This window comes from Crinia signifera, chromosome 4, assembly GCF_055691185.1.
Source record: "Crinia signifera chromosome 4, ASM5569118v1, whole genome shotgun sequence".
NCBI lineage: Eukaryota > Metazoa > Chordata > Amphibia > Anura > Myobatrachidae > Crinia > Crinia signifera.
The window spans coordinates 25,689,391-25,715,508 of NC_139220.1; the positions used below are offsets into that span (position 1 = coordinate 25,689,391).

At 45.2% G+C, this 26,118-nt stretch overlaps 1 protein-coding gene across 1 annotated transcript; it reads left to right on the forward strand.

Annotated features, from left to right (window-relative positions):
* Positions 1-811: 811 nt before the first annotated feature.
* C4H5orf15 (chromosome 4 C5orf15 homolog) lies at positions 812-26,118 on the forward strand. The gene is made up of 3 exons (XM_083181450.1): positions 812-1,050; positions 19,117-19,751; positions 22,055-26,118. Exons 1-3 carry the CDS (start codon positions 918-920, stop codon positions 22,184-22,186), a joined length of 900 nt encoding a protein of 299 aa, XP_083037576.1. The 5' UTR covers positions 812-917; the 3' UTR covers positions 22,187-26,118.

The window sequence follows — 26,118 nt, forward strand, 5'->3', positions numbered from 1 at the left end:
TCTATACAGCAGTATACATGGTATATATACTGCCTATAAAGCCTCTGTATACTGTATGTATAGCACACACTCTCTATACAGCAGTATACATAGTGTATATATACTGCCTATAAAGCCTCTGTATACTGTATGTATAGCACACACTCTCTATACAGCAGTATACATGGTATATATGCTGCCCATAAAGCCTCTGTATACTGTATGTATAGCACACACTCTCTATACAGCAGTATACATGGTATATATACTGCCTATAAAGCCTCTGTATACTGTATGTATAGCATACACTCTCTATACAGTAGTATACATGGTATATATACTGCCTATAAAGCCTCTGTATACTGTATGTATAGCACACACTCTCTATACAGTAGTATACATGGTATATATACTGCCTATAAAGTCTCTGTATACTGTATGTATAGCATACACTCTCTATACAGCAGTATACATGGTATATATACTGCCTATAAAGTCTCTGTATACTGTATGTATAGCATACACTCTCTATACAGCAGTATACATGGTATATATACTGCCTATAAAGCCTCTGTATACTGTATGTATAGCACACACTCTCTATACAGCAGTATACATGGTATATATACTGCCTATAAAGCTTCTGTATACTGTATGTGTACACTACATAATATAAGGTGAGCACTGTTGTGTGAATGAGCAGCCAGGGGCGGGGCCTAGCCTCCTCACGTCCACACAAGCATCCCCTGAGAAGGGCGGCTTCCCACATCCCGCGCTGTGATTGGCGGCGAGCCACTCAAGGGGTGGGGTCGAGGTTATAAGTACAAGTAACAACAGCGCTCCCTATTCATTTTCCTACTACCCACTGTCAGCAGCGAGGCGGCGGAGTTCCGTGACGTCACGTACCCTGCTATTTGCCAGCACCGCCCTTCCTTGACATGGCTGCCTGCGAGACACGGAGAAAACCCTGGAGCGCCGGGCTGCTGTTGGTCCTTCTGCCACTGCTGCTGATCGCGTTCCCTGGGAGAGCGGACGACGACGACGACGACTTCGAGTCACCCTACAGTGAAGGTATACAGCCGGGGGCTGTCTTCTGTGTGACACTGTGATTGCTGGGTCTGGGTCCTGTAGTTGGGAGGAGACTGTGTCTGGACTACATTTCCCATCATACCTGGAGCAAGGTGCTGCATCTAAACTTCTGAAATGTCCAGTATTTATTAGGTCGGTTTCGATTAAAATCGGCCGATGTAAATTGTCTCCTTCCAGTAGTGATGGGAGGCCCAGTAATAACTGACTAATGGTCAGTTCTTTAGAATTCTTGCTATAGTCCCATAAAGCTCTGTCTGTATTACATGGGTGCTAAAGAGGGAGAACGGCATTGGTCAGATCATGGTTGTTCCAATCTGATCTGTCTTTCATCTGTGCAATCTATCCTACCAGCATAATTTCGCATGCTGAGTAGGTAGTGTAACTTATTGCTGGGGCTTAATGTATGTAAATATTATTATATAATCTGTGTAGTCTGTAATTCTGCCGATGAAAGAGCTGATGATCACTATTTATTTTTCTGCTAGAGGCTTATGCAGGTATCCGCTGCTTTTCCTGGCAGGTATCCAGGATCATATCTATCTCCCATACGTGTGCATTTATCACACAGCGTGTGAGCGGACACAATCGAATCGCGCAATGAGAATATTAAGCATACGCATTGTGAGGGAGATCTGTCAAATATTGGAGAGAGAAAAAGTACCAGTCTGCTTCTGTCCTTTTTAAAACACCGCCTAAAGTCCCTCTTGCACTAAGCCGTGGTATTGCATATGATACATCGTATGCAATGCTATTGACTGCTGCAGGGTCTGGCAAATCCTTGTTGGCTATGAAGATTTCCGGAGCGAATCCGATGTGCACCGGACTGTGGATCAGATCCGGAAGTAAAAAACTTATGTAGGGTACAGGGTCGTCAGTGTCTCGTCTGACCCGCTCACGATGTGCACCGTGAGCGGTACCGATCCGATCACGACCCGCACCCGGGTGTATGGTCGTGTCCAGATCCTACCTGCTGCAGGTAGGATATGATTAACGACCGACCGACCATGCGGGGCTGCACATCCGATCGGAAGCGGATCACAACAGGACAGAAAAGGGCCCAATCACCACACAATCTACATCCAATCGGTCGGAATTGGATCTAGATTGATGTGATCGGACCCTTGTCGTCCTGGTGTGTACCCAGCATTACAATATAGCACTTTTCACACTATATATTGGGCGGATGAGTTGAAATCGTGTATAAAAATCAAGGGCGAAAATTAATAGGATGAGCGATTCAGAAAGTGAGAGATTTGGTAAGAACTCTTCTAGTTTCTTTTAAAGAGGCAATAATTTACACTGCAAAATCAAACTGGTTTTGCAGTGTAATTGTTACCAAATCCCTCACTTTCTGAATTTCTCATACTTTTAAATTAAATCCCATATATTTGTATGGCCACCAGGAAGAAGCATATTGATCTATACTTTATCTCTCTCCAGGCTTTTATTGTGGCCTCTCATGTGCTTTGTAACACTTCGTATCATCCGCATGCTGTTAGCATACATTCTTACTTCCTTGCCGATAGGTTGATGTCTGCACCTCTATGAACTTGATGTTCCTTTTGCAAAGGCAGCAGACCATTGAAGTTTATTGCATATCATTAGGATTATAAGGCGCCATATTAATAAAAAAAATATATAATATTCACGGAAGCAGTACAACAAACTGCACGCATAACGTAGAAGGCGGAGACATTATTATGGGGGAGGGGTGTAGCAAGTTTACCTGCTTTATCTGTAATCTAACCTTGTACAGGGCAACAATACTGAGTTCTGACTTTACAGAATGGTAAATTTGAAATGTGCGCTCAGTGGGATCCCCTGTATTGCAGCCAATCCGAGCACTGTAATTTGGTTTTTTTGTGCCAAGCTCCCAGATATGTAATGTGCCAAACAAGCAATAAATCAATTACAAGTGTTCAGAAAAGTTGACAAAGGGACTGTGTTTAGATGGGTCTGGTAAAATAGGTTCTCACAGTCCATGCTTTCATGCAAAGTTCCTCCCATTGTAACCAGTTTTTTATTTAACTTTAGACCATTGTTCAATACAAAAATGAGATAATCATCTGTTCTAATTAGTTTACAGTAGGGTCTGATAGTCTTGCAGTCCTGCTTAATCTTGTTTTGTGACTGATCCCCCAGGGAGTGTTCATTCAGGGATCAGTATTGTGGCCAGGACTGGCTGATTCCTCTATTGTGGGACTCTGACTTCTGTATAAACGTCTCACCTTGGGGGGTAGTAGACGGTTATGTCAGTGAATACTTGGTGACTTGATGTTACTGTTGCTCCTTGTGATGCATTGGCCGGAATTACAATTGTGTTTATTATTGTACCCGAATTTATTATATATATATTTTTACAGCTAATTAAATAATTATGTTTGAAGGCTTATTTGTAGTTCACCCCCTGCTTGTACATGAGAGGTGCTTTAAAAATGTAATAATGCAGATAATGTAGGTGAACCTGATAATAAATATGAAAGACGTGTTTTTTTGTTTGTTTTAGTTTTTAATGTTTGGCGCCGTAGTTACTGTCTTCGTCATCTGTTTACTTTTCGTGCATGGGATCTGATTCCTTTGTGGTTGCTGCGTTATGCTGAGTAGACGCTTCTTGAATGCCTGAATAATCTGCTGCAGGGACCGAGGACCATCAGTCAGATCTGTGTCATCTACAGGTTTCTTGGATGGTCGACACAGCTCCGTAACGGAGTCCTGGGAATCCGGCTATAACCAGCCCCAAGCTCATTGATCCGGTCCTGGTTGAAGAAATTCATGGGGACAAAAAAGTGGGGCCCAGGATTGCCGGCTGGTCCATATTCCCAAAATACAGGGAAAAAGAGAGAAGGGGTCCCCCATATTTTGACAACCAGCGCCGGGCCCAAACAGTCTGCAGGCTAATGTGACACAGCCAGGGGAAACTTTTTATATAAGTTCCCCGAGCCAAAGCATTAACCCCTGGTCAGCCTGGGCCGAGTCCCTGGCAGAGTGGGGACCCCCCAATAAAGGGGGGTCCCTGTCCAGGCTATAGCCAGTAATGATCCATGCAGGCTTCCATCACATAGACCATGTTTTGGGTTTGTATGTGACATTTGTAATTCCTGGTGAATAACATTGAAAATGCCACAGATTCTGTAATCAGGACGTTGATGGCACGTCACAGTGGAGGAGCGGAGAGCAGCTGATGCATAAAATAGGTAATATTTGCTGGTGAATCAGTCCCATTATCCGCCGCCAATAATACCACAGTTGTTGTTGACTGGTACAGTATATGACCGCGCAGAGACAGATACAGTATATACAGCACAAATCACACTTGGTTTATTACCAGCAAATAACCAACTTGATTAAAGTTCAAGCGCTTTCTCCCACAGGATTTATTTTACTGACACAATGACGTAAGTCATACTGCAAAATATTTATACACGCCCTTACTTAACTCTTATCCTGTCATTCCCATTCCGTCTTTTCCATCTTACCGTCTTATGTTATAGTGCTCCTGTACTTTGTACAGGCTATAAACCAGGATGCCTGCTACATGTAGACACAATGACCAGGAGGCATAGTACAGTACACAAAGGCATGTTTACACCATAATAGTACGGCGGACATAAAATACACATAACACAATACAAGCAATGCTAAGCACAGTTTGGATGAGGAGTTCCCACAGGCTACAGACCAGTTTTATCATTTACCCTAATGCATGTATATGTTTGCATTCTTGTGGATTTTTTTTTTGTGTTATTGTAGTCCAGGCCTTGCCAACCTGTTAGGGGCATATACACAGGGTGATTTCAACCCTATTTTTAAGTGAGCTGACTAGATTGCTTAAAAATGTAAGCAGGGAACCCTCTGTGTAAGTCCCTGAGCAACGGCAATGCACGGTCCCGCGTGTCTCCATCGCCCGACTAGATCTGGACTCTAAGTAGTCCAGATCTAGTCAGATCGCCAGTGTTCTCATCAGAGAACACTGGTCCGCACAGATCGCTAAGCACACATCGCTATGTGTGTGTGCCTGTAACATGACAGGTAGGAGCGGATTGGCTGTTTTTTTTTTTTTTTTTTTACTCTCCATTTTATAATTTTTTTTTTACTCTCCATTTTATAATTTTTTGAAACTTGATGCATCTGGCCCATGAAAAGAGACACCTGGAGTTGCCTGAGGGGTTATTGGAGTCTGCTCAGTTTCAGTTAAGCCGTGGGAGCCTGTGATTTTGGTCTGTTGGTGTAGTCCAGTACCCTGCACCTGAATGAATATTTGTGGGGGAAATGAAGCCGTGATAACCGGTGACTTGGGACAATGTAGAAGTTGCCCACGGCAACCAATCTGATCTGAGTTTGGTTGATAAATGCTCTCTCAAAACTGACTGGTTGCTATGGACAACTTCTTCACCGGTCTATTTCTCCACTTTTATCAATGCTTCATACATCTCCCCCTATTCCTTATATGATAAGTTTTTTAGTTTTTCTTTTTTGGGGGGGGTGCTATTCCCGCCACAACCTCATGGTGGCGGCAAACATGGTGGAGCGCGTATCTGAGGTAAATTTTTGTAAGTGTGGTGGATATCGAGCTGGTAGCAACTTTCTCTGATTGCCTCCCAATAGTCGTCCTCTTTTAGGAAACAATCACAATTTTTTTTTTTTTAAATAAACCAGATGGCTATTCTGATTAATACGGCTATTATTCAGAGGAATTATGGGAGTCTTGTCCGCTGGGGGAGAGCCAAGGTAGCTCCAGAGTTTGTGAATATTTGCAATGCAACGCATGAGAGGCGAGCCAGTGTCATCTGTCAGCTATGTTATGATTGCACAGAGGAAGTCATGCTGTGGTCATTACTTGGGGTCTGTGGCGTAACACATATGGCAGAAGAAGGCCTCACTTACTGCATTCGTAGTGTAGTGACCGTACATTCCGATGTAAACTCATGCATTGTAAAGTCTGTAAGATGTTAGTGTTGATGTGGGTGTATCAATGAAAATGGAAGAGGATATTGATACAGTGGTTTCATTTAGGGAAATGTATTTTAATCATAGAAACACACACACACACACACACACACACACACACACACACACACACACACACAGACCTTTGTACCTTTTATAGTTCTCCATGAAACCATAAAATGGTTGATTGCAAGATCAAGGAAACAGGTTGGCTGGCTTGGAAATATTGTCAACTAGATGTTGTAAGCGTAAATAATCTAGCGTATGGTGTGAGATCTGTCTATCTGATCTGAATCCTTAAAAATTGAGACGTTCCAAGGCAAATAATAATAATTTTATTTATAGAACACGTTCTCCAAGGCGCTTAACAGATGAAATGAATGTAATAAAGTACAGGAACAATGAAGTGCAGAATAGCTTTTCACAAACTATAGGTAAAGGAATTACGGAAATGCTTGAGTAAACAGGAAAGTCTTGGGTCTGGGTTTTTTTTTTTTTGAAGGGATTCTAGAGTAGAGGTCTCTCGAACTGCTGCAGGGAAATGAGTTCGGAGCGCCGTGGCTAAAAGCTTGACCCACAGATGTATTACGGGAGACTTTAGGTACTGCTAAAGGTCCTTTATCTACAGATCGCAGTAATCAGGTGGGGTATCAGAAGCTGCTTCAGGTACCTTGGGCCTTGGTCATGTAGGACTTTGAAACTCAGTAAGTGGCCACAACATCCTGTAACCATTTTGGAGCGGTTTCCCTGATCCATAGTTTGTAGAGGCTTGTATGATGCAACATCAGGGACCTTTCTGTTTTAAAACAGGTAAAATTCATTTTAAAACCCAGGAGCACCACTCTTCAACCACACCTTGGCCTTCTAGTATGGCAAGTAACTCTGCACCTGGGAAAACCCACATTGCACTGCAGGTGGGGTAGATGTAAAATGGACAGAGTGAAGATTTGAAAGGTGTGTGCGTGTCCAATCTAATCTACATGCAAAAGAAGTCCGTATTTACCCTACGTATATTAGCAATAAATGTATTTGCACCTTTACTATATTGTTCTATATAAAGTTCATTCTAGCACCCTGCATCTTTCAAAACCCATGCAGTTCCCCTTCCTTGCCTAGGGTGACTCTATCTGCTGTGGCGCTTATAGCACTGAGTGGTTTGTATTTCAGCACTGTCAAAATCTGTGTGAACGCTATATTTTGTCCTATAAATATGAACAATTAATTCAACATATAAATTAAATAAAACCTAAAAATTCAATATCCATTATAGCTGCCATTTTAGACTTAATTTAAAAAAAAACAACAAAAAAAAACGTTCCTTTCAGCCGGGGGCTTTGAGACCGACCATGAAGCAGTCCCCGGGGGTCAGGCGATGTAACTGCGCTTATAACACACCTGATACGCTGAGTAGGAGTGTCACACTCTAGTGTTACAGCAGTACATAACTTGCTGATTGAATATGTCTGTAGAGTTTAACCTTTCAAACAACACAATGAGACCTGAATGCTGCACAGACCAACTGCCCCCATGCTCCAAATGGTTCCATCTTACTGTATGATATGAGGCATGTATGTTTGTGGTTAAAACTTTTCCAGAAAATCACTTATTTGAGAATGACGTGTCATTTCATTATATAGGTTCTTAGTAAATCTCGGTTAAATGTCCCGGGTAACGCTTTAAATCAGTTTGATTATTTTAAACTAAACAAAATGTGTGTTTTTTTTTTTTTTTACATACATTTTATTAATGAGATGCCATGGAAACATAGGTGATAGACACATTGAAGGACCTACGCAGAGGTTCCAAATTAGAACTCCGTTATGCACGGTCAACATAAAATATAGGCAACTTTGTTTTTTAATGGTATGTTTTGTATGGTAAATGGTGCTCCAGCCAGTCTGCTCCCAACTGTCATTATTCAAACAAATGTCAGGAGCTGATTGGCTGGAGCACCAACTGCCATAGGTTTGGAAATTCACAGGTGAGAGCTGTTCGGATGGAGCAATATTTATCATACACAACATTGTTGATAAATGGGCCCCGTGTGTTACTTCCTCTTTTGATCAGCCACTTCCTTTAAAATGTAACTAGTCCCCCCCCCCACACACACACACATTTGGAATGGCTCCAACCACATTAATTTTTAAGTTTTTTATTACCGGTTTCCTAAAAAAAACCTTTGCTGAAACATTTCTGCACTGCTGGAAGTGTAGCCGCTAAATCTCTTCTGTGTCTATGGGACAATTCAGTTCTGCGAAATCACACAGCGGGGCGATGATGGGTAGACTGGGCATGGGTAAGAGCTGCAATGCGCATGCGCACCAAGGGCTAGCAAACGAAGACAGATACTTTGTTCCCTACGCTAGCGATTTGCAAGATTGATAAGGAGGCGTCTAGGGGCGTTAACCGACTGTGTAGGGGGAGTGTCAGGGAAAACGCTGGGCGTGGTAGAAAAAATACCGATACCCCTTTTCCACTAGCCTAAATATCCCGGGATTTTAGGCAGGTGGAAATGCTCCCTGTAGAAATAACCCAGGTCGTGAGACCTGACATTTCTACCCAGGTAGCGACCAGGGTTGAACACGGGTTCAACCTGGGTCACGGTGTAGTGTAAACGGGTAACCGGGGTCGATGCGACCCGGGTCCCGTTCACTACAGTGCAAAAGCCAGCACTGGGAGATGCTTTCATCTCCCAGCCCCTCCCCGACCCCGCCTCCCGATGGCGTCACCCACCCGGCATTATGCCAGGTGGGAACTCTAGTGTGAATGGGTTTGCAAGCCAGGTTGTAGCCGGGTACAAAATCCCGGGTGCGACCCGGCTTGCAGATGGAAAAGGGGTATGAGTGTGCCCTAATGGAGGCTGAGTGGCATCAGTACCAGCCCGGATGTGCCTGGGCGTGGTGGCGGCAATGACTGGTGCCCAGTGGAAAAATCATTAGCCGGTGAGCGGTTTCCGATGGCAGTTGGATATATTCGCCCGGGTGCGATCGGATGTGCAGTTGTACACATTCATTCGCAAGGTGATATTTCAGCAGGGCCGAGGCTAAACCGATTGCTGGCCGCTGCAAATTCTCGGCCGCACGAGATCAGGGCTGAATCAGGCCCTTTGTGAAGCTGTGGGTACATCAATCCCCTGGTTGGCATTGCTGGTTCTGGTACAGCACATGGCATTGATGCTGGGGAGTTGAATACCCCCCCCCCCCCCCCCCCCCCCTAAGTGTACTTACATATGAATACAACAACCTCTCGCTGCAGCTGTACTTTGTAAAATGTATTTGGAGAACGAGAGTAGCTGGTATCCCGGTACTCGTAGTAATTCAGCTGTTCAGGAATATGAACCTGATAATAAAGCTACTTGGTATTGCTGCTGTTACGTGCCAGGGGCTAAGCGACTCCAGATGTTCACGTGCACGCTGGTGCCTCTTAAAAATACCAGACATGGGATATCATCTGGTACTTTAAATGCCCGTAAAACTCATAATGAGGCTCTTGTGACGTCCCCTAAAGGGATAGTATTGCAGATGTTGGTAGCTATGCAATACCCAGTACCGATTCGTGGCTTGCATCTTTATGTACGTATATGCTGTGTCATTCCCTACATACAGTGCTATGGTACCGCACCAGAGCAGTTATCTAGTAGTGATGTGATAGCTTTCTTTGCGTTAAGAGGGGAGTTCAGAGATTTAAGCCAAAGTCTCCCACTCTGCAGTGCATTGGAGGAAATATGGGAGCCTGGGGGAGTGGTAACAGCCCTGATAATTAGACTTTTTATACACTGGTTACAGCATGGAATACTGTTACATTAATATTCAACAGTACAGAAGGTCTATATAGTATATAGTTTCAAACATTTAAATAAGATAACGGTCAGGAGAAGGTTAAACATGCCATAATAAATAAATATACAGATATAATAGAACCAGTACTGCACTTTCTAAGCTCACATTCTCCCACCTCATGTTAAAGCTCCTGCCTCTTCCTCCTGGCAGCTGCTCTCTGGTCTATTGCGATGTTTGAGGGCTTAGATCCACACATACAGTAAATGCGGTAGAAGAAGCCGTTACACTGGGCATGTGCAGCAGCTCCGCTCTGTCCCTTACACCGCATGATGTGGTGGCAGCTCTATAGATCATATTATATACCAGTGCTATTGTCATAATTTAAGGCACTTGCCAAGAAGAGTGGGGTCTCCAGGCAACCAGAAACCCCCCTGCATTTGCGTATGAGCTATGTCCTTTGTTTAGCCAGTGCCTGGATTAGCAGGTTTAGCTTGTTTTAAAAAGTTCCCAGCTAGGTTGCTGAGTAAATATGTTACTTTACTCAGCATAGCATTATGGCCTAAAAGTCTGCTAGTTGTGAAGTGTCCCAGGCTGCTATCCAGGGATCCGGTCAGTGTACCGGCAGTCTGAATATGGATGCTGGAGTCCTGACACTGTTGTGCGTGGCTAGGGTGAGGCAGCGGAGGGGAGGGAGGAGGTGCTTTGGCGGCATTAGGTTGCCAAGTGAAATGGGTTTCAAGGTCAACAATGGGAATGTCGACATGAGCTTTTCCATTTTGACGGACTATTAATAATTGGCACATTATTATGCCTGCACTAGCAATGTTTACTTTACATATCAAGTGGCCCAAACTATGCACTTTCTTATGGGTAACCAAACCTATGTGGTTGCTGACCACACCCCCTCTAGTGGCTGGCCACACCCCTAAGCCCCTACTAACACTGCATTCACCCAGACAGTCCCTTCATCCCCCAGTCTGACACTGATTGGGCCCATATAAAAGAGCCAATGAGCTTCCAGAATTGGTAAGAGTCCGGTGAATTAACCTGTGTAGTCTTCTAGCTGTGAAGTATTCTAGTGTAAAGTATGCAGACTTTAGTAATATAACATAGGAGATATACAGGAGATGAACAGGAGGGAAACAGGAGGACAAAGAACACTTAGTCCTTCATCTGCAACCCCAGCAATCAACATACTGCAGTGAGTTTCCTGCCTCATCATCACCTACAGTCTGCACAACCTGGACACTGATCTCCATGCTGAACTAAATGCTGTCACACACTGCTTCTGTCTCCCTTATACATTAACTATACTTCCTGTAGGCTCTCCACGCTTCCAGTATATCACCCTCTCACTACTCATTCTAGGCCACTCCAACCTCATTCTATATCACTACTCTGATCAACTTTACACAGTAATATGGCTCCTAGATCCAGTCCCATACCAGTCCTTGCTATCAGGTCTAACCCCCTCTCAACCTCCACACCTTTCACACGCACCCACAACCCTCACAACCTAATTACTATCTCACCTGTCCCCTCCCTTCCTTTCTCCTGTGCTCTCTGGAATGCTAGATCAGTCTGCAACAAGCTCCCAACTATCCACGACCTCTTTATCTCCCACTTTTTTAACCTTCTTGCCATCACTGAAACCTGGCTGTCCGCATCTGACACTACCTCCCCTGCTGCCCTCTCTTATGGAGGCCTCTCCTTCACACACTCGGTCAGACCGGATGGCCGCCAGGGTGGAGGAGTGGGCATCCTCCTCTCCCCCAACTGCACCTTCCGCGCCATCCCACCTGAGCCCTCCCTCACATTCTCCACCTTTGAGGTACACACTATCCGCCTCTTCTACCCCATTCACCTCCTTGTGGCTGTAATCTACCGCCCCCCTGGCCCCTGCTCCCCTTTCCTTGATAACTTTGCTGCGTGGCTTCCACACTTTCTCGCCTCTGACCTCCCCTCTATCATCCTCGGTGACTTTAACATTCCTATTGATATCAATAATGCTGCCTCCTCTAACCTTCTTGACCTTACCACCTCCTTTGGACTTTCTCAATGGACCTCCACCCCCACTCATAATCTCGGACACTCCCTTGACCTAGTCTTCACCCACCATTGTAATCTCTCTGATTTCTCTAATTCTTCCTTCCCACTCTCTGACCACAATCTGCTCTCTTTCACCCTCTCATCCTCCCCTCTCCCCTCATCGCCCAGACCCACAGTCACCAGACGTAACCTCGGGTCTCTTGACCCCACTGTCCTGTCTTCCCTGGAGACTTTCCTCTCTCCTCTCTCAACCATGACTTGCCCCAACCAGGCTGCCTCTTTCTATTACTCTTCTCTCACCTCTGCTCTCGACTCTGTAGCCCCCCTCCACACTGTTCCCCTTCGACGCTCTAAACCACAACCCTGGCACAACAAAATAACTCGTTTCTTGCAAAAATGTGCACGCTCTGCTGAACGCCTCTGGAGGAAATCTCACTCTCTGGAAGACTTCCTCCATTTCAAGTTTATTCTCTCCTCCTACAGCGCTGCTCTCTCCTATACCAAACAATCTTTCTTCAAATCTCTCATCTCTTCCCATTCCTCCAATCCCCGACGTCTCTTTGAAACTTTCAACACTCTACTTCGCCCTGCACCACCCCTCCTCCCTTCATCCCTCACTGCCACTGACTTTGCCTCCTTCTTCCTCTCTAAAATTGAGGTAATCCGACATGATATCTCCTTCCATACCCCCTCTGCTGCCCACCCACCCCAATCATCTTCCCCTACCAACTACCCCACTCTGTCATCCTTCTGCCCTACTACAGCTGAGGAAGTCCGCTCCCTCATCTCATCCTCTCCCCCCTCTACCTGTCCCTTGGACCCTCTCCCCTCCCGTCTCCTCAGTTCCCTCTCCCCCACTGGCTGCTCCCACCTTGCTCACCTCTTTAACCTATCTCTTTCTACTGGCATCTTTTCCTCACCCTTCAAACACGCTCTGGTCTCGCCTATTCTTAAAAAACCTAACCTGGACCCTTTTTCTCCCACAAGCTACCGCCCTATCTCTCTTCTCCCATTTGCCTCTAAAATACTAGAACGGCTGGTTTACAGGCGTCTCACCAGCTACCTGTCTGACCACTCCATCCTAGATCCCCTTCAATCTGGCTTTCGCCCACTTCATTCCACTGAGACTGCCCTAGTGAAAGTCACCAATGACCTGCTGTCAGCCAAATCCAAGGGTCACTTCTCCCTGCTTATCCTTTTGGACCTATCTGCTGCCTTTGACACTGTGGATCACCCTCTCCTCCTCCACACACTCCAAAACATTGGCCTCTCTGGCACAGTCTTCAACTGGTTTTCCTCTTACCTCTTCAACCGTTCCTTCTCAGTCTCTGCCTCTGGCTCTACCTCACCACCTTCTATCCTTCCTGTCGGGGTCCCTCAGGGTTCCGTCCTTGGCCCCATTCTGTTCTCTCTGTACACCTCCTCTCTGGGTGCACTCATTAACTCCTTTGGCTTCCAATATCACCTCTATGCAGATGACACCCAAATCTACCTCTCCTCTCCTGATCTGTCCCCCAATGTTTTCTCTCAAGTTTCCAACTGCCTCGCTGCCATCTCTACCTGGATGTCTGAGCGATTTCTGAAGCTGAATATGGACAAAACCGAACTTATTATCTTTCCCCCACCCAGAGCTATGCCCCCTACTAATATCTCTATCACTGTTAACAACACCATCATCTCCCCTGTTCCCCAACTCCGCTGCCTGGGTGTCACTCTTGACTCCTCCCTCTCCTTTGCACCCCACATCCAAACGCTGGCCCATTCTTGCCGGTTCCAGTTACGCAACATTGCTCGCATCAGGCCCTTTCTCTCACAGAGTGCAACTAAGCTGATCATCCACTCATTGGTCATCTCACGGCTTGACTACTGTAATGCTCTTCTCACCGGCCTTGCTCAATCCCAACTAGCTCCTCTCCAATCTGTCCTCAATGCTGCAGCCAGGCTTATCTTCCTCTCCCGCCGCTCTAATTCTGCTACTCCCCTTCAACAAAATCTGCACTGGCTTCCATTCCCCTACAGAATCCTCTTCAAACACCTCACACTCACATACAGGGCCATCTCTAATTCCATTGCTCCATATATCTCTAACCTCATCTCCATTCATACACCCTCCCGCCCTCTACGGTCAGCTGACGACTGTCGTCTCTCCTCCACCCTGATCACTGCTTCCCATGCTAGAGTACAGGACTTTGCCCGTGCTGCACCCCTTCAGTGGAACGCACTCCCTCGCTCCATTAGACTCTCCCCGACCTTGCAAAGCTTCAAACGGGCACTGAAAACTCACCTATTCATCAAAGCGTACCCTTCCACTGCATAAACCAGCTGGTTCTCCGACCCCTTGCCTGTTTCCTGTTTACATCCTGCTATCTAACCACCACCCCCTCGCTTGCACCTCTTGTAATCTGTCTGTCTCCCCTTCCTACTAGATTGTAAGCTCCTCCGAGTAGGGCCCTCTTCCCTCCTGTTGTCAAAGCCCACTTCTCTTCACATTTCACTCACAGCTCTCCTTTACTCCAACACTCAGTGACCATCTTCATCTGCATACTCCTCTCCATCATTGGCCTCAAGCCTCTAGTTGTATGTTGATTGAGTCCTCACTACTTATATCCAAGCTGTAATGTGTATTGATCTGTGGCGCTCTTTATTTGTACTGTATTTTTGTTATTTATTCAATGTAATGCCAAGTTTTGTTTCCCTGTATTGTTCCTTTGTACGGCGCTGCGAAACACTTGTGGCGCCTTATAAATAAAATTATAATAATAATAATAATATGTGCTTTGGTCTGTGGATGCAGTCCTCTACCCACCACAGTAAGGCCCTGTTTAGAGGTAAACGCTGCTGTTGGGTTTTCAGAATTTCATGTGCATTTTGCATATAATCGCTTCATTAAATGAACATCTGTGTTGGGGTGAATTTTTTTTTTTTTTTTGGCCATTCAGTTCAATTGTTGTGCGTGAGAGCTGCAGAGGCCCTGACTTCTGCTCAAGCCCCTCCTGTGGTGGCGAGCAGAAAACAGACTTTTGGGTTCTAAAACGCAGCACGTCTGGTACTTTATACAGGTTTAGCCGCTCTCCTGAGTGCGGCAGGAAGTGTGAATGAGCCCATGGGTAACTGAGTACCCCACCTTTTTATCGCTTGAAACTTTGTATCAGAATTGCAGCGTACACCAATGCTGTGAACTGGCTACGTATTTCCTATAGGCTGGCCTGTGTGCCTTCACCCAGAATGATCTGATTTTATTATACCACCAAGATCAGACCTGAAGACAGAACAGGGGGCAGCTAGACCTGTGCGCTCAGTGGCCACATAACTTGCTTTAAGAGTGTGTTTCCTGGTGGATCTACAAACAGTTAGTGCAAGCCAAGCTCTCCTGTGAGAAGGCGGCATACTGTTACTCCATCCCAGCTAACAGCACTCACGTTGGATCGTGTTCATTCCGGCACAGTACAGTTCTGGTCTGCATATCAGTGCTGAAATACAGAGCAAACTCTGCTAGACAGCACCACAGCAGAGGGCTACTCCCCAGGCAGGCAGGTACTGCACAGGTTGTGAAAGAGGCAGGGTGCTAGAATGAACACGACACTGGGGAATACGTTGAATGCACAGGTCTGTGTGGAGTCAGCATCTCACACTTGTCTGTGAGGTCTAATCTGCGGAGTACAGAAGACTACTCCACCTAGTTGTGCTGAGCACGTTGGAGTTCTGCGGTCAAGAAGTTACATATAGCTAAAGGCCCCCATACACTAGGACAAGTCGGATCAAATTCCCCTTGAGCATGGGTGGCCTTGAGACAGAGACTGAGCTATGAGACCGGCTTTTTACCCAAACACTAGTGCTATTTGGGCCGCTTTTACCCACTTTCCACGGATTGGACCGAGAAACAGCGGCGTAACTATAGCACCGCATCCCCCGCCACCACGGGGGGGGGGCACTGTGCATGTGGGGGCGACGGGGGCTGCGGTGCTATAGTTAACCCCCCCCCAATCCCCCGCAGACTTACCTATCGCGCTGGTCCCGGCGGCTCAGTTCTTCTGTTGAGGACCACCAGAAAATTGCCGCCCCCATATAGCACACAGTTCTCTGAAACTGTCTGCTGTATGGGGGCGGCCATTTTCTGGTGGTCCTTAGCAGAAGAACGGAGCTGCCGGGACCAGCGCGATAGGTAAGGCTGTGGGGGATTGAGGGGGGGTTTGCATGGGCGGCGGCAGGGCAGGGGGGGGGGTACGGGTGCTTGGGCGGGGGGGGGGCGCCCCCCCCTAACGGCGGGGGGGCGCCCCCCCCTAACGGCGGGGGGGCTCCCAAAACTTAGCTATGCCACTGCCGAGAAATCACGTGGAAAGTGTCAAATCTTATGTCCCGATCCGATGTGTAGTCCCGTCCGTGTGCATCGAATTGACGCTGGAGCTAGTCTTGTTGATTGGTTGGGTCCTGTGGCATTGCGTAGGATACATCGCATACAAAATAATATATCCCATGAGTTACAGCCGTGGGACGGGTACTTGGCGGGGTATTCAATGTGCACAAAACTATGGGGCCTATAGTATACCAGAGACTTTTAACCAACCCTAATGGACTTGTCTAAAGAGCTGACAATCGAAGGTGAATGAGAATTCAGACCTGTGCCTTTAAGCGATGTTACCTGTTTATTTCCTGATATTTGGGCTGACCTATTCCTCACACAATTTGACATAACCTTAGATAAGTATAAGTAATTCTGTTACCTTGCCCAGTTCTGTGATGAGACCTATGTGAGGACTGTTTCTTGGATGCGCGAAGAGTTACTGTACTTCTGTGACTTGTTGACATTCCAATGTGACTGTAAACCTTTGTTACTCGACTCTTGCAATTGGACTATCGGTTATCTAAATTTAATACCTTGTACTTCATGACCCTACGGTGTAACATTGCCCAGCATATGACCAAGCAAACAGCAGGGGAATATAGATCAAATGTGTAGATAGGAATTCTGAGCCCTTACTTGGTCCAATTGTCAGAGCTTAGTGTTAACGTTTTCCCATGTAAGCATCTGTGCAGGTTCTGAGTGTTAAGAAGTGAATTCCCTGAGAGATGTGGGAATATGTATGTGTGTGTGTTTTGACTATCCTGCTCCTTTTCCTTTCCCTCTGCTCTTAGTTCTGCACCTATTCATGTGAAGATGTTTGCTTAGTAATGTAAGTGTTCCATGCACACGCAGGTGTACAGATACGTGGCAGCGTTGTTCTGTATATTGCAATATCTGCTGCTTTGTAGTTATGACAGTCTCAATACAGTCAAAAGGATATAGTGCTCCTCTGTTAGGATTCCTCTTAAGGGAGTGATTCTGGAGTCTTGACATATATATTTTTCACATGCAAAAAATACAACGAAATAACAAAAAGTCTTATTGACACTCAGGGCGGTATTCAATGACCTGAATCGTTGGTCACAGTGATTCAGATTTTACATTCGCCAGCCATTCACCGGTTTTTTACGTCGATTCGCCAAGCGTAGGGAGTCGCCGGGACTAGCTGTGTCACCCTATTCAACGTGGCTGAGAATCGCCGCCCCCAACGGCGATTCTCAGCCAATCCGGCGTTTCCCTAAACAGCTTCAGTACTGTAAGAAATTGCAGTGAAATGCAAGAAAAATGCAAATTACCCTGAAAAAACGATTCCTATACAGCAGACTGCAAAAGCTGTGTAATCTCCGCAAACGCCAAAGGAAGGAGTGAGGTGGGGAGGAGAATCATGGGTAAGTGAGGTGCACCATGGGTAAGAACATTGCTTTGTGGGAGAAAAAAAAAATACGAGGAAAAATGAAATATATATTTGTATAGCACTTCTACGACCATCACATCACACAAGGGCAGCAAATAATATTATATTACACTTGCAGAGTTAAATTGAACACTTAAAACCAATTATTTCACAGGTTCCGATAAAAGTTCACCACAAAAAGATGACGAGGGACACTCGGTGAGGAACGGCGATATGACACAAGAAATAAGAATCGCCAACTTCTCATTGAATACACTTTTGGCGATTCCCGTCGACTACCGGCGAATCCCCATGAAAATCCCTATACACAAAAAACGGCGATTTGTAGAGAATAACATTTGGCGATTGGTGCTTCATTCACCGGTCGTCATCGGCGAATAGAAGACGTTGAATAGGGTGATTCGCTTATACAGCTCAAAAAATCGCCGGCACACATGAAAAAAACACAGAATCGCCATAAAACTTGGCGATTCTGCCTCATTGAATACCGCCCTCAGTATCAGTCTAATTTCTTAGAATGGGGTCCAAATTGTGGAACTAGGTATTCCCCAAGGTCCGTGAACTGGGATGTCAGTTGGGTGAGGAGATTAGAGGAGGCTGATGCTCACTTTATTGCTTACATCAAAATACAGGGGACAACACATCTAAAGGTATCTTTACAACGAAACTTGCATTCATAGTAGGGTGCTCACATGTCTTCTTGCTTCTACAAAGACGCGCCAATTTCTATAAAGGTATCTTTAAATGCCAATGTTAGGCCAGTTTTTCTGACAAATATGTATAGGACCATTTCTACTATAGATAATCTTGTGTTATTGTGTGCATTTGATAGACTTAAATTAAGTGGGAAATGCCTTGTAATCTTTTTTTTTTTTTTTTAGTTCAAACGTCCAAATGATTGATAGAACTGTAAGCCAGTCAGGTGCTCCATACGTTCAGTGTGGCTGAGCCGCATATTGCGGTTCAAATTGTTAGTGGAGACTGTGGGCGGATGTGTACTGCCTCCACGTACATCGGATGTACTTTGGCAGCGTGTGCACATTCTCCTGCGATTGTGGGCAAGTGTAGGTCATTCACGATATTCGTCAGTGATGTCACCCCCCCTTACTACGTACATGCAGTGGTTGATATTGTCATATTGGGCTTCATGTACAGATGACGGGGGGTCGTTAACAGCTCCCGGCCGCGTGCATCACAGGTTTGATTTGGGACTTTGAACACTTGTCAATCCAGGGTAAAGACCACTTTCACGCCGGTGGCTGTACCCTGGGTTATTGTGACTGTCTAAAAGGTGTATAACTTTAGCTGTGTATTCAGTGCAGGATTATTTTAAGGCTGGATTTTGATACTTTCATTGACAACTGTAGATTCATTTACATTATTTGTAATGCAATAAACCGTTTTTATTCTCGGTTTACCATGTATAACGTGGAACCAATTAGTGCAACGTCTACCAAGATAAAAAAAAAAAAAAAGAAATTGTGGCTAATGCGTTTTTCATTTTTATTGTCTTGTAGGCACCACAGAAACACCCACAGAATCTCTGAACACTCCTGATGAAGCTTTTGCGAAGCCGGGCCTCATAAACATCACCAGCTTGCAGACCGTCAAAACAGAAGTCGTTCTAATGCAAAATAACTCCAGCAACACAACAGCGTTAACGACTCCGAAAAAGGTGATCGCCGTACAAGACATCCCAATACAAAACAACACCACAACCCAGGTTACCAACAAGGATTTAAATTCCGTTACGTCCTCTTCCCTACTTGAAAAACTTAAAGCCTCCACTGAACCTGAGTTGACTGAAGAACCGAATGTGGAAGATGATCTCCTGTTTGATGAGAAGAATACGGTGATTACAACACTCCCGTCCGAAAAGGACACCGATTTGGACGATGATTATGCGGTTGAAAATGATGACGATTTTGATGGGGTTGCAAGAAATAAGGAGACCTTAACGAGCGATGATACACTTACCGACGTACGGGACAAGGACCCTATTGATCCCGATTATGACGAAGATGTGAACGACTATGAGATTAAAACCATTAGTGACTCTGATGGTAATGGAGACAGCCACTTCTTCCTACACATGGTGATTATAGGATTAATAATCGCTGTAGTGTACATAGCCTACCACAACAAACGCAAGGTGTGTATTATTGTACTCTTAAAAATTAAGTTGGCATATAATTTGCATACAGTGCGCTGTTCCCAGGTCCCCAGGGCAGTAGACCGTTATTAGTACCGTCCATGTAGGGCTCATGGTCGTGTGTGAGGAGCCTAATGGAACAGAAATGGATCAGTTTGTATATGGGGCTGTAACGTCCATATGTATACGGGGGGTTACCCAGCATAGTCTGTAAGGGGTGGTATTTAAAAATCTGTGATAATGCCCCTTTTTCTAAAGAAAAAGGATCTAATTTTTGGCCTGATGTTTCGCTGAAATACATACGGATCACCAGCAGACGATATGGTGTCGTTCAGATGACAGATAGCAGATGATGAGAATACCGCTAGTGGTCCACAAAGTATCTCCTCCCTGCTCTCCCCCAACCAAATTATCCCTCTTTCCTGTATCCTAACCTCCCTTCCCCGCAGCCTAAACCTTACCTGCCACCGTAGCCATCCCCATTTATGTCTAAAGATGCCCACACACTAGAACGATTTTTTTTGCAGATTGGACGATTTCCGATAAATCGTCCAATATCGTTCAGATGCGCGCTCCCTTGGATCTTTAAATCTTCTGATCTTACATGCTGAATGAAAGATCAAAAGATCCATAGGAACGCACATGGGATCTTAAGAGAAATCTTTGGTAAATATGTGCGCTTGCCTGAAATCTTTTGTCCAGGACAGACAAAAGATGGTACTTGTGTAATAGCACGGCGCCCGGCTACGCTACGTTTTCAGCGTAGCCCAACGGCTGCCTAGCGTACTTAGTGTAGTGTTTCCGCAGCAACCTAACGGCTTCCTAGCGTAGTGACTCCGCTGCAGCCCGGCTTTGTCCCCGGCGTCCATGGCAAGCCTAGTGAGCTCCTCTCAAACAGTGCTGGTAGCTGCCAGAGCCCCTGCGCTGGCGGAGAGGCACTCCAGCTGTCTCAGACGCTCCTGCTTCTCAGTAATTATTGCGGCAGGGTACCGCAACCCTGCTAGTGTCCGCTTCAGGGAGAGCCACCTTTTAAAACCCCCACTATCCACGCCAGCCCGAAGCGTGGCGAGCCCCGCGAGGGGACACGTTACGCGTCTCCCTGACCTGTTCATACCCCCACTATCCACGTCGGCATGGATTGATTTTATAAAGTGTGGCGAGCGCAGCGATCCTCACGAGGGGACGCAGATTACTTTACATGTATTCCGCGGCTTGGCACGCTTCAGGCTCGGTGGCTTGCTGCGCTCGCCACACTTTATGGCATGGATAGTGGGGTTGTTTTAGGAACACATCTGACAGGGATGCTTACTACGCTAGCGGGAACACTACGCTTTTTCTGATTGACTACGCTGGCCACGCGAACACTACGCTGATTCTGACAGGGCCGATACGCTAACTACGTAACGGGCGCCGTGCTATTACACAAGTACCCAAAAGATTTTAAGGCTAATTTATGTGCACATCTTAAGATCGCAGATCTTTCTAGTGTGTGGGAACCTTTACCCGAACTGTCCCTCCGCCGCTGCAGGCCTAACCCGAACTGTCCCCCACCACCACAGCCCTGACCCGAACTGCTCCTCCGCTACCACAGTCCTGATCCGAACCGCTCCTCCGCTACCGCAGCCCTGACACGAACTGCCCCCTCTGCCACCGCAGGCCTTACCCGAACCACCCGCCACCGCAGGCCTTAACCTAATCGCCCCCCTCCATCACCACAGGCCCGACCCGAGCCATCCCCCTCCGCCACTGCAGGCCTGACCTGAACCGCCACCGCAAACCTGACCCGAACGTAATTTGCCTCATTACTTAGACGTGTCCTCATAAATCTAGCCTCATTACTTAGACGTGTCCTCATAAATCTAGCCTCAATACCCCATGCAGCGTGAGATGAATGGCGTTAGTGAGGTCCTGTGCAGTTCTTCTAACGTTTGGTGTTTATTTTTTTCCTCAAAAAATGCGTCTTAGTCTCAACACAATGAGACCAGAATGCACTAGAAGACTCCTAAATAAGTTGATATGCAATATTTGTATATTTAGTGCGACTGAGCCTGTATACGTAGCACAACAGTATGTTCGGAGGAGAACCGATGCGGCTGTTACCTCGTAACACTCTGTGTAAAGATTGAGACTCAGTCGCACACAGATATGCAAGTGACTTATGTCAAATGACTCTGCACAGTATCCTAGCCTCATCGCGCCTAAGAAGCATTTTCTGCCTGACTTAAGCGGACGGTCTGCCCCTTGTCTCTGAGCTGTGAGACCCCTTTATTTGCAATGCTGATATGCGCTCTTCTCTCTTCCAGATCTTCCTACTGATACAAAAGAGAAGGTGGCGGGACAGCCTCTGCTCAAAGAACGCAGGCTATCGCCGCCTGGATCAGAACGTAAATGAAGCCATGCCTTCCCTTAAAACGACAAAGAATTATGTTTTTTGAAGGACTTACAAGCAATAATCTTATTTGCCTTATTTTAAGTGCCATTGCCATAAATCTGTTGAATGATTGAATAGCTCAGATTCTTTTTTTTATTTAATTTTATGTTCTTTAAAAAAATTTACGTGTACTAAAATATAGGACCGTTTTGTATCTGAGGTTCAGACGCGACAATCCTTTTTTTTTTTTTCAGCCAGTGAATGTTTCCATTGCATTTTTGTTTTTTTGCCTTTTAACGTTGAGGTGTGATCATTTTGTATGTACGTAGCCTTGCGTTGACCCTTTTTATGGTTTTGGTTACACCAATAAGATGATTTGCACAAAGCCTGGAACTTGAACGGACATGTTTTTCTTTATGATTGACAATGGAGATGTTTGTTTGACCCACACCATAATATACCTCCCATGATGGGGCAGTCCTGTTTATAAACACATCCTTTGCTTACTGTATATAGGAGAGCCTGTCGTATAATGGTATAAAGCTTTGGGTCTCTAATAGTTTCATCGCTGTGATGTGCTCATGAGCAGTGATTCTCAACCTCGGTCCTCAAGGACCCCCAACAGTGCACGTTTTCCAGGTCCCCTGGCAGGAGATCAGGTGCACTCATTAGTCACTGACACATTATAAAAGATCACAGGTGGAGCTAATAATTTCACCTTTGATTGTGTGTGGAGACCTGGAAAACGTGCACTGTTGGGGTTACTTGAAGACTGACGTTGAGAACCACTGCTCATGAGTATTCCCATGCAGTATTGTCATGACCAATGTATTTCTGTCTTGAGTGGAACGTCCACAAAAAAGACCATCGATATGGAATTCATATTTATTTACATTCTATTTCCACATTAACCCTTTTGAGTGCCAATGTTTCTATGCGAGATCTGCAAAATACCCGCTATAAATGCCAGGGCCGGAGTCGAGGAATATGACTCGCTTCAGTTATTGCCGGCAAATTATATGAAGTCAATTAATTTAAAGTTTAGTTAAATCGTCCCAAAATAAACAGTCGCTCTGAGCGAGGCTGGGATTATTTAGCGGATATTTTGCGCATCGCTCACAGCAACGATGGCACTCAAATAGTTAAGCAGTAAAATAAAGATTTGGAAAGACTACAACAGGCCTAGCCAACCTGTGTCTTACCAGATGTTGTGAAACTACACATCCCAACATGCCCTGCCACAGTTTTAGCATTCCCCAACAGCGAAAATTGTGGTAGGGAATGCTGGGAAGAGACCGGTTTGGCCAGGGCCTAGTCTGAAACAGAACGTTTTTCATTAGTAGAGCAATTATTGGCTTTGTTTTGAGATTCCTGTTTCATTTATATCTTACGTTGTATAATGCAACAATGGCTTACAGAGCTGCTTAGAGATAATTGGCTGTTTCACAGAACATTTAATTGGGGTTTCTAATATTTGTGGCCTGTTTGCTTCGGAATGGTGCCAGCCTGAACAATAGGTGACGCTGCTGGCTGCGAACTTTAGGCTGGCATTGTAGTTTAATTGGTAATCACAGAGAGTAGCTACAATGCATTAACACTCCACGTGCAATATGCTGTTATAGTTTACAGCCTAAATATACTTTGGCTTATAAAGCGATAATGACGTTGAAAAGTATATTTGCAAACATTTCAGAAATATCTGCGTTACATTTGGGATGGGTAAGGGGAATCATTTCCTAAATTTTCCTTATGAAAACATGGTAACTATGCAGTCCCTCCGTGTCCTGACTTGGCTGATAACTGCGCAAACTTTGTGGTTCGCTACATAGCAAATACCTTGCGATCTAGCTCAGGTTCTGTCCTGTTTTGTTCTAGATTCTAGTTGGAGAAAGGACCTCTGATGTCACAGGGGGAGGAGCAAGGCCTGAACTTTGGTTCGCTTGATACCTTGTTACTAAAGGCAATAGATGGTGGTGTGGATAGTGGCTGTGTGGATCCACTGGCCTTGCTCCTCCCCCTGGGCATGAACGGTCCTTCCTCTAACTTGGATCTAGCAACCACCGTTCTATGAGGTTCTCCATAGGGTTCTGTGACCTGTTATCAAAAACCGTTTTATGTTGAGCTGTACAGTGCAGTTGCTCAGCCAGGTGGTCGGTCCTCTATTATTTGACCATTCCCATACAAAAGCCTGGCTATTGCATTCTTGCCCAGTTATGGTCATGGTCCGATTGCATCTACCCTGCTTTCCTTGTAGCCTCTGATGTCTCCAGACTGGATGGGGATTAGCGGACTCTTTAGGGCAGTTTGCAGCTGTCTAATTTTATGTAAGAAATGGCAGCAAGTGCGGAACTCTATGCAGCATGTTTTCGGGATGTCCCCATCTATATTTTTATACATCTCTAATACTTCTGAATGAGCTCGTTTGTTTAAAATTAATGAATAAACACCTATATTGCAGCAATAAACCCCCTTATAATATTGGTAATCTATTCTTAGAAAGCATTAAAAGTGCCTTCTTGGAGACCAATTACATGCCATCCCAGTATGTGCCGGCCTGCGCAAGATGGTCCATCCCTCTGTAAGACTGGGAAATTAGACTTTTCATCTCTTTTTTAGTTATAGATTTCTATGGGTTATAAGTACGAAGGTGCAGGTTTTTAAAAGTGAGGATGTTACCTATGTCAACCAATCACATTCTCGCGATTGTTCTAGAACAGGGGTGGCCAAACCCATCCTCTAGATCTACCAACAGTCCATGTTTTTCAGAATGTGACAGTAATGACTACACCTGTGCACCAACTAGGTGGTCTGGGTGCGTCTACACATTGCATTTTGACAGGTCTCTTTTAAAGACACCTGTTTGGCAGGAAGCACATTTAAATCTATGACTTTCATTTTAGCAGGATGCAGTGGAACAGGAGCGGTTTAGCAGGATGCAGTGGAACAGGAGTGGTTTAACAGGATGCTTACACAAGAGGATATGTACAGAAGCCTACGGCATCCTGCTGAAACGCAATGTGTGGACACAAGAACCTGCATTCTGCTAAACAAGATCATGTTCGACTGCATCCTGCTAAAAGGCAAGGTGTAGATGCAGTAATAGGTGATTGGGGAAATGTGACAGTAATAACTACACCTGTGCACCAGATTGATGAACTGGGAAATGTGGCCATTAGTAATGATTGTACCCGTGCATTAGATATGTGGTCTGGGAATCCTGGACTGTTGATAGATCTCGAGGACTAACGAGCCCTGTTTTTTTTTTTTTTTTTTAAAGGGGCAATCACTTAAGGTGCACTTGTATGTATGTGTATGTATGTATGTATGTATGTATGTATATATATATATATATATTTATTGCCGTATGATTGAACAGCAAATATGCCGCTGCACCTACAGCCAGTTTGTACCATCAATATATCTGTGAATGGTGGTGTTCACAGATATATCGCTTTAGCTGTGCAATCCTGCTGTGTGTACAGGCGATCCTCCAGCCGCACCAGGAGGCACCAGTGATTGACAGCTGCATCTGCCCATTTGTGATGTCAGTCTCAATGTATCTGCCTTGCAAGTGATTTCCCCTTTAGAAAAAAAAAAGTCTGCTTTTGGCCGGCATCCTGCACGGGCACCAAACTGGCAGCATCACATCCCTGCCCTTCTTTTTGTCTATATTTTTCCCATTACCTGTAATTTTGTAAGAGAGGCAGGAACTTAATATTGTCCAATGTCTAACCAGCACAATGCTCCAAGTGTATGTTAGTCTGTGTTTAATGTTTATATATGTTGTTTTTTTTCATCCTGAATCAGTTGTTTGACTTTTTTTTTTACTAAATTGGTACTTACGATTATACGTTATTTTGGGTTTGTATTAATGTTGTGCCGACTGAACAATTAGTGACTGTAACCTTAAAAGGCAAACTAATGTGCTTTATCAGTCGGACCCAAATGTTGTTTTACAGAAAGGAGAATTTTCATTAAAATATTTTGGTTATTTTT

Coding starts and splice junctions, on each gene's coding strand:
- C4H5orf15 (XM_083181450.1), top strand. CDS start 918: ATGGCTGCCTGCGAGACACGGAGAAAACCCTGGAGCGCCGGGCTGCTG. Junction 1,051..19,116: donor CGAGTCACCCTACAGTGAAG/GTATACAGCCGG, acceptor ATTGTCTTGTAG/GCACCACAGAAACACCCACA. Junction 19,752..22,054: donor CCTACCACAACAAACGCAAG/GTGTGTATTATT, acceptor TCTCTCTTCCAG/ATCTTCCTACTGATACAAAA.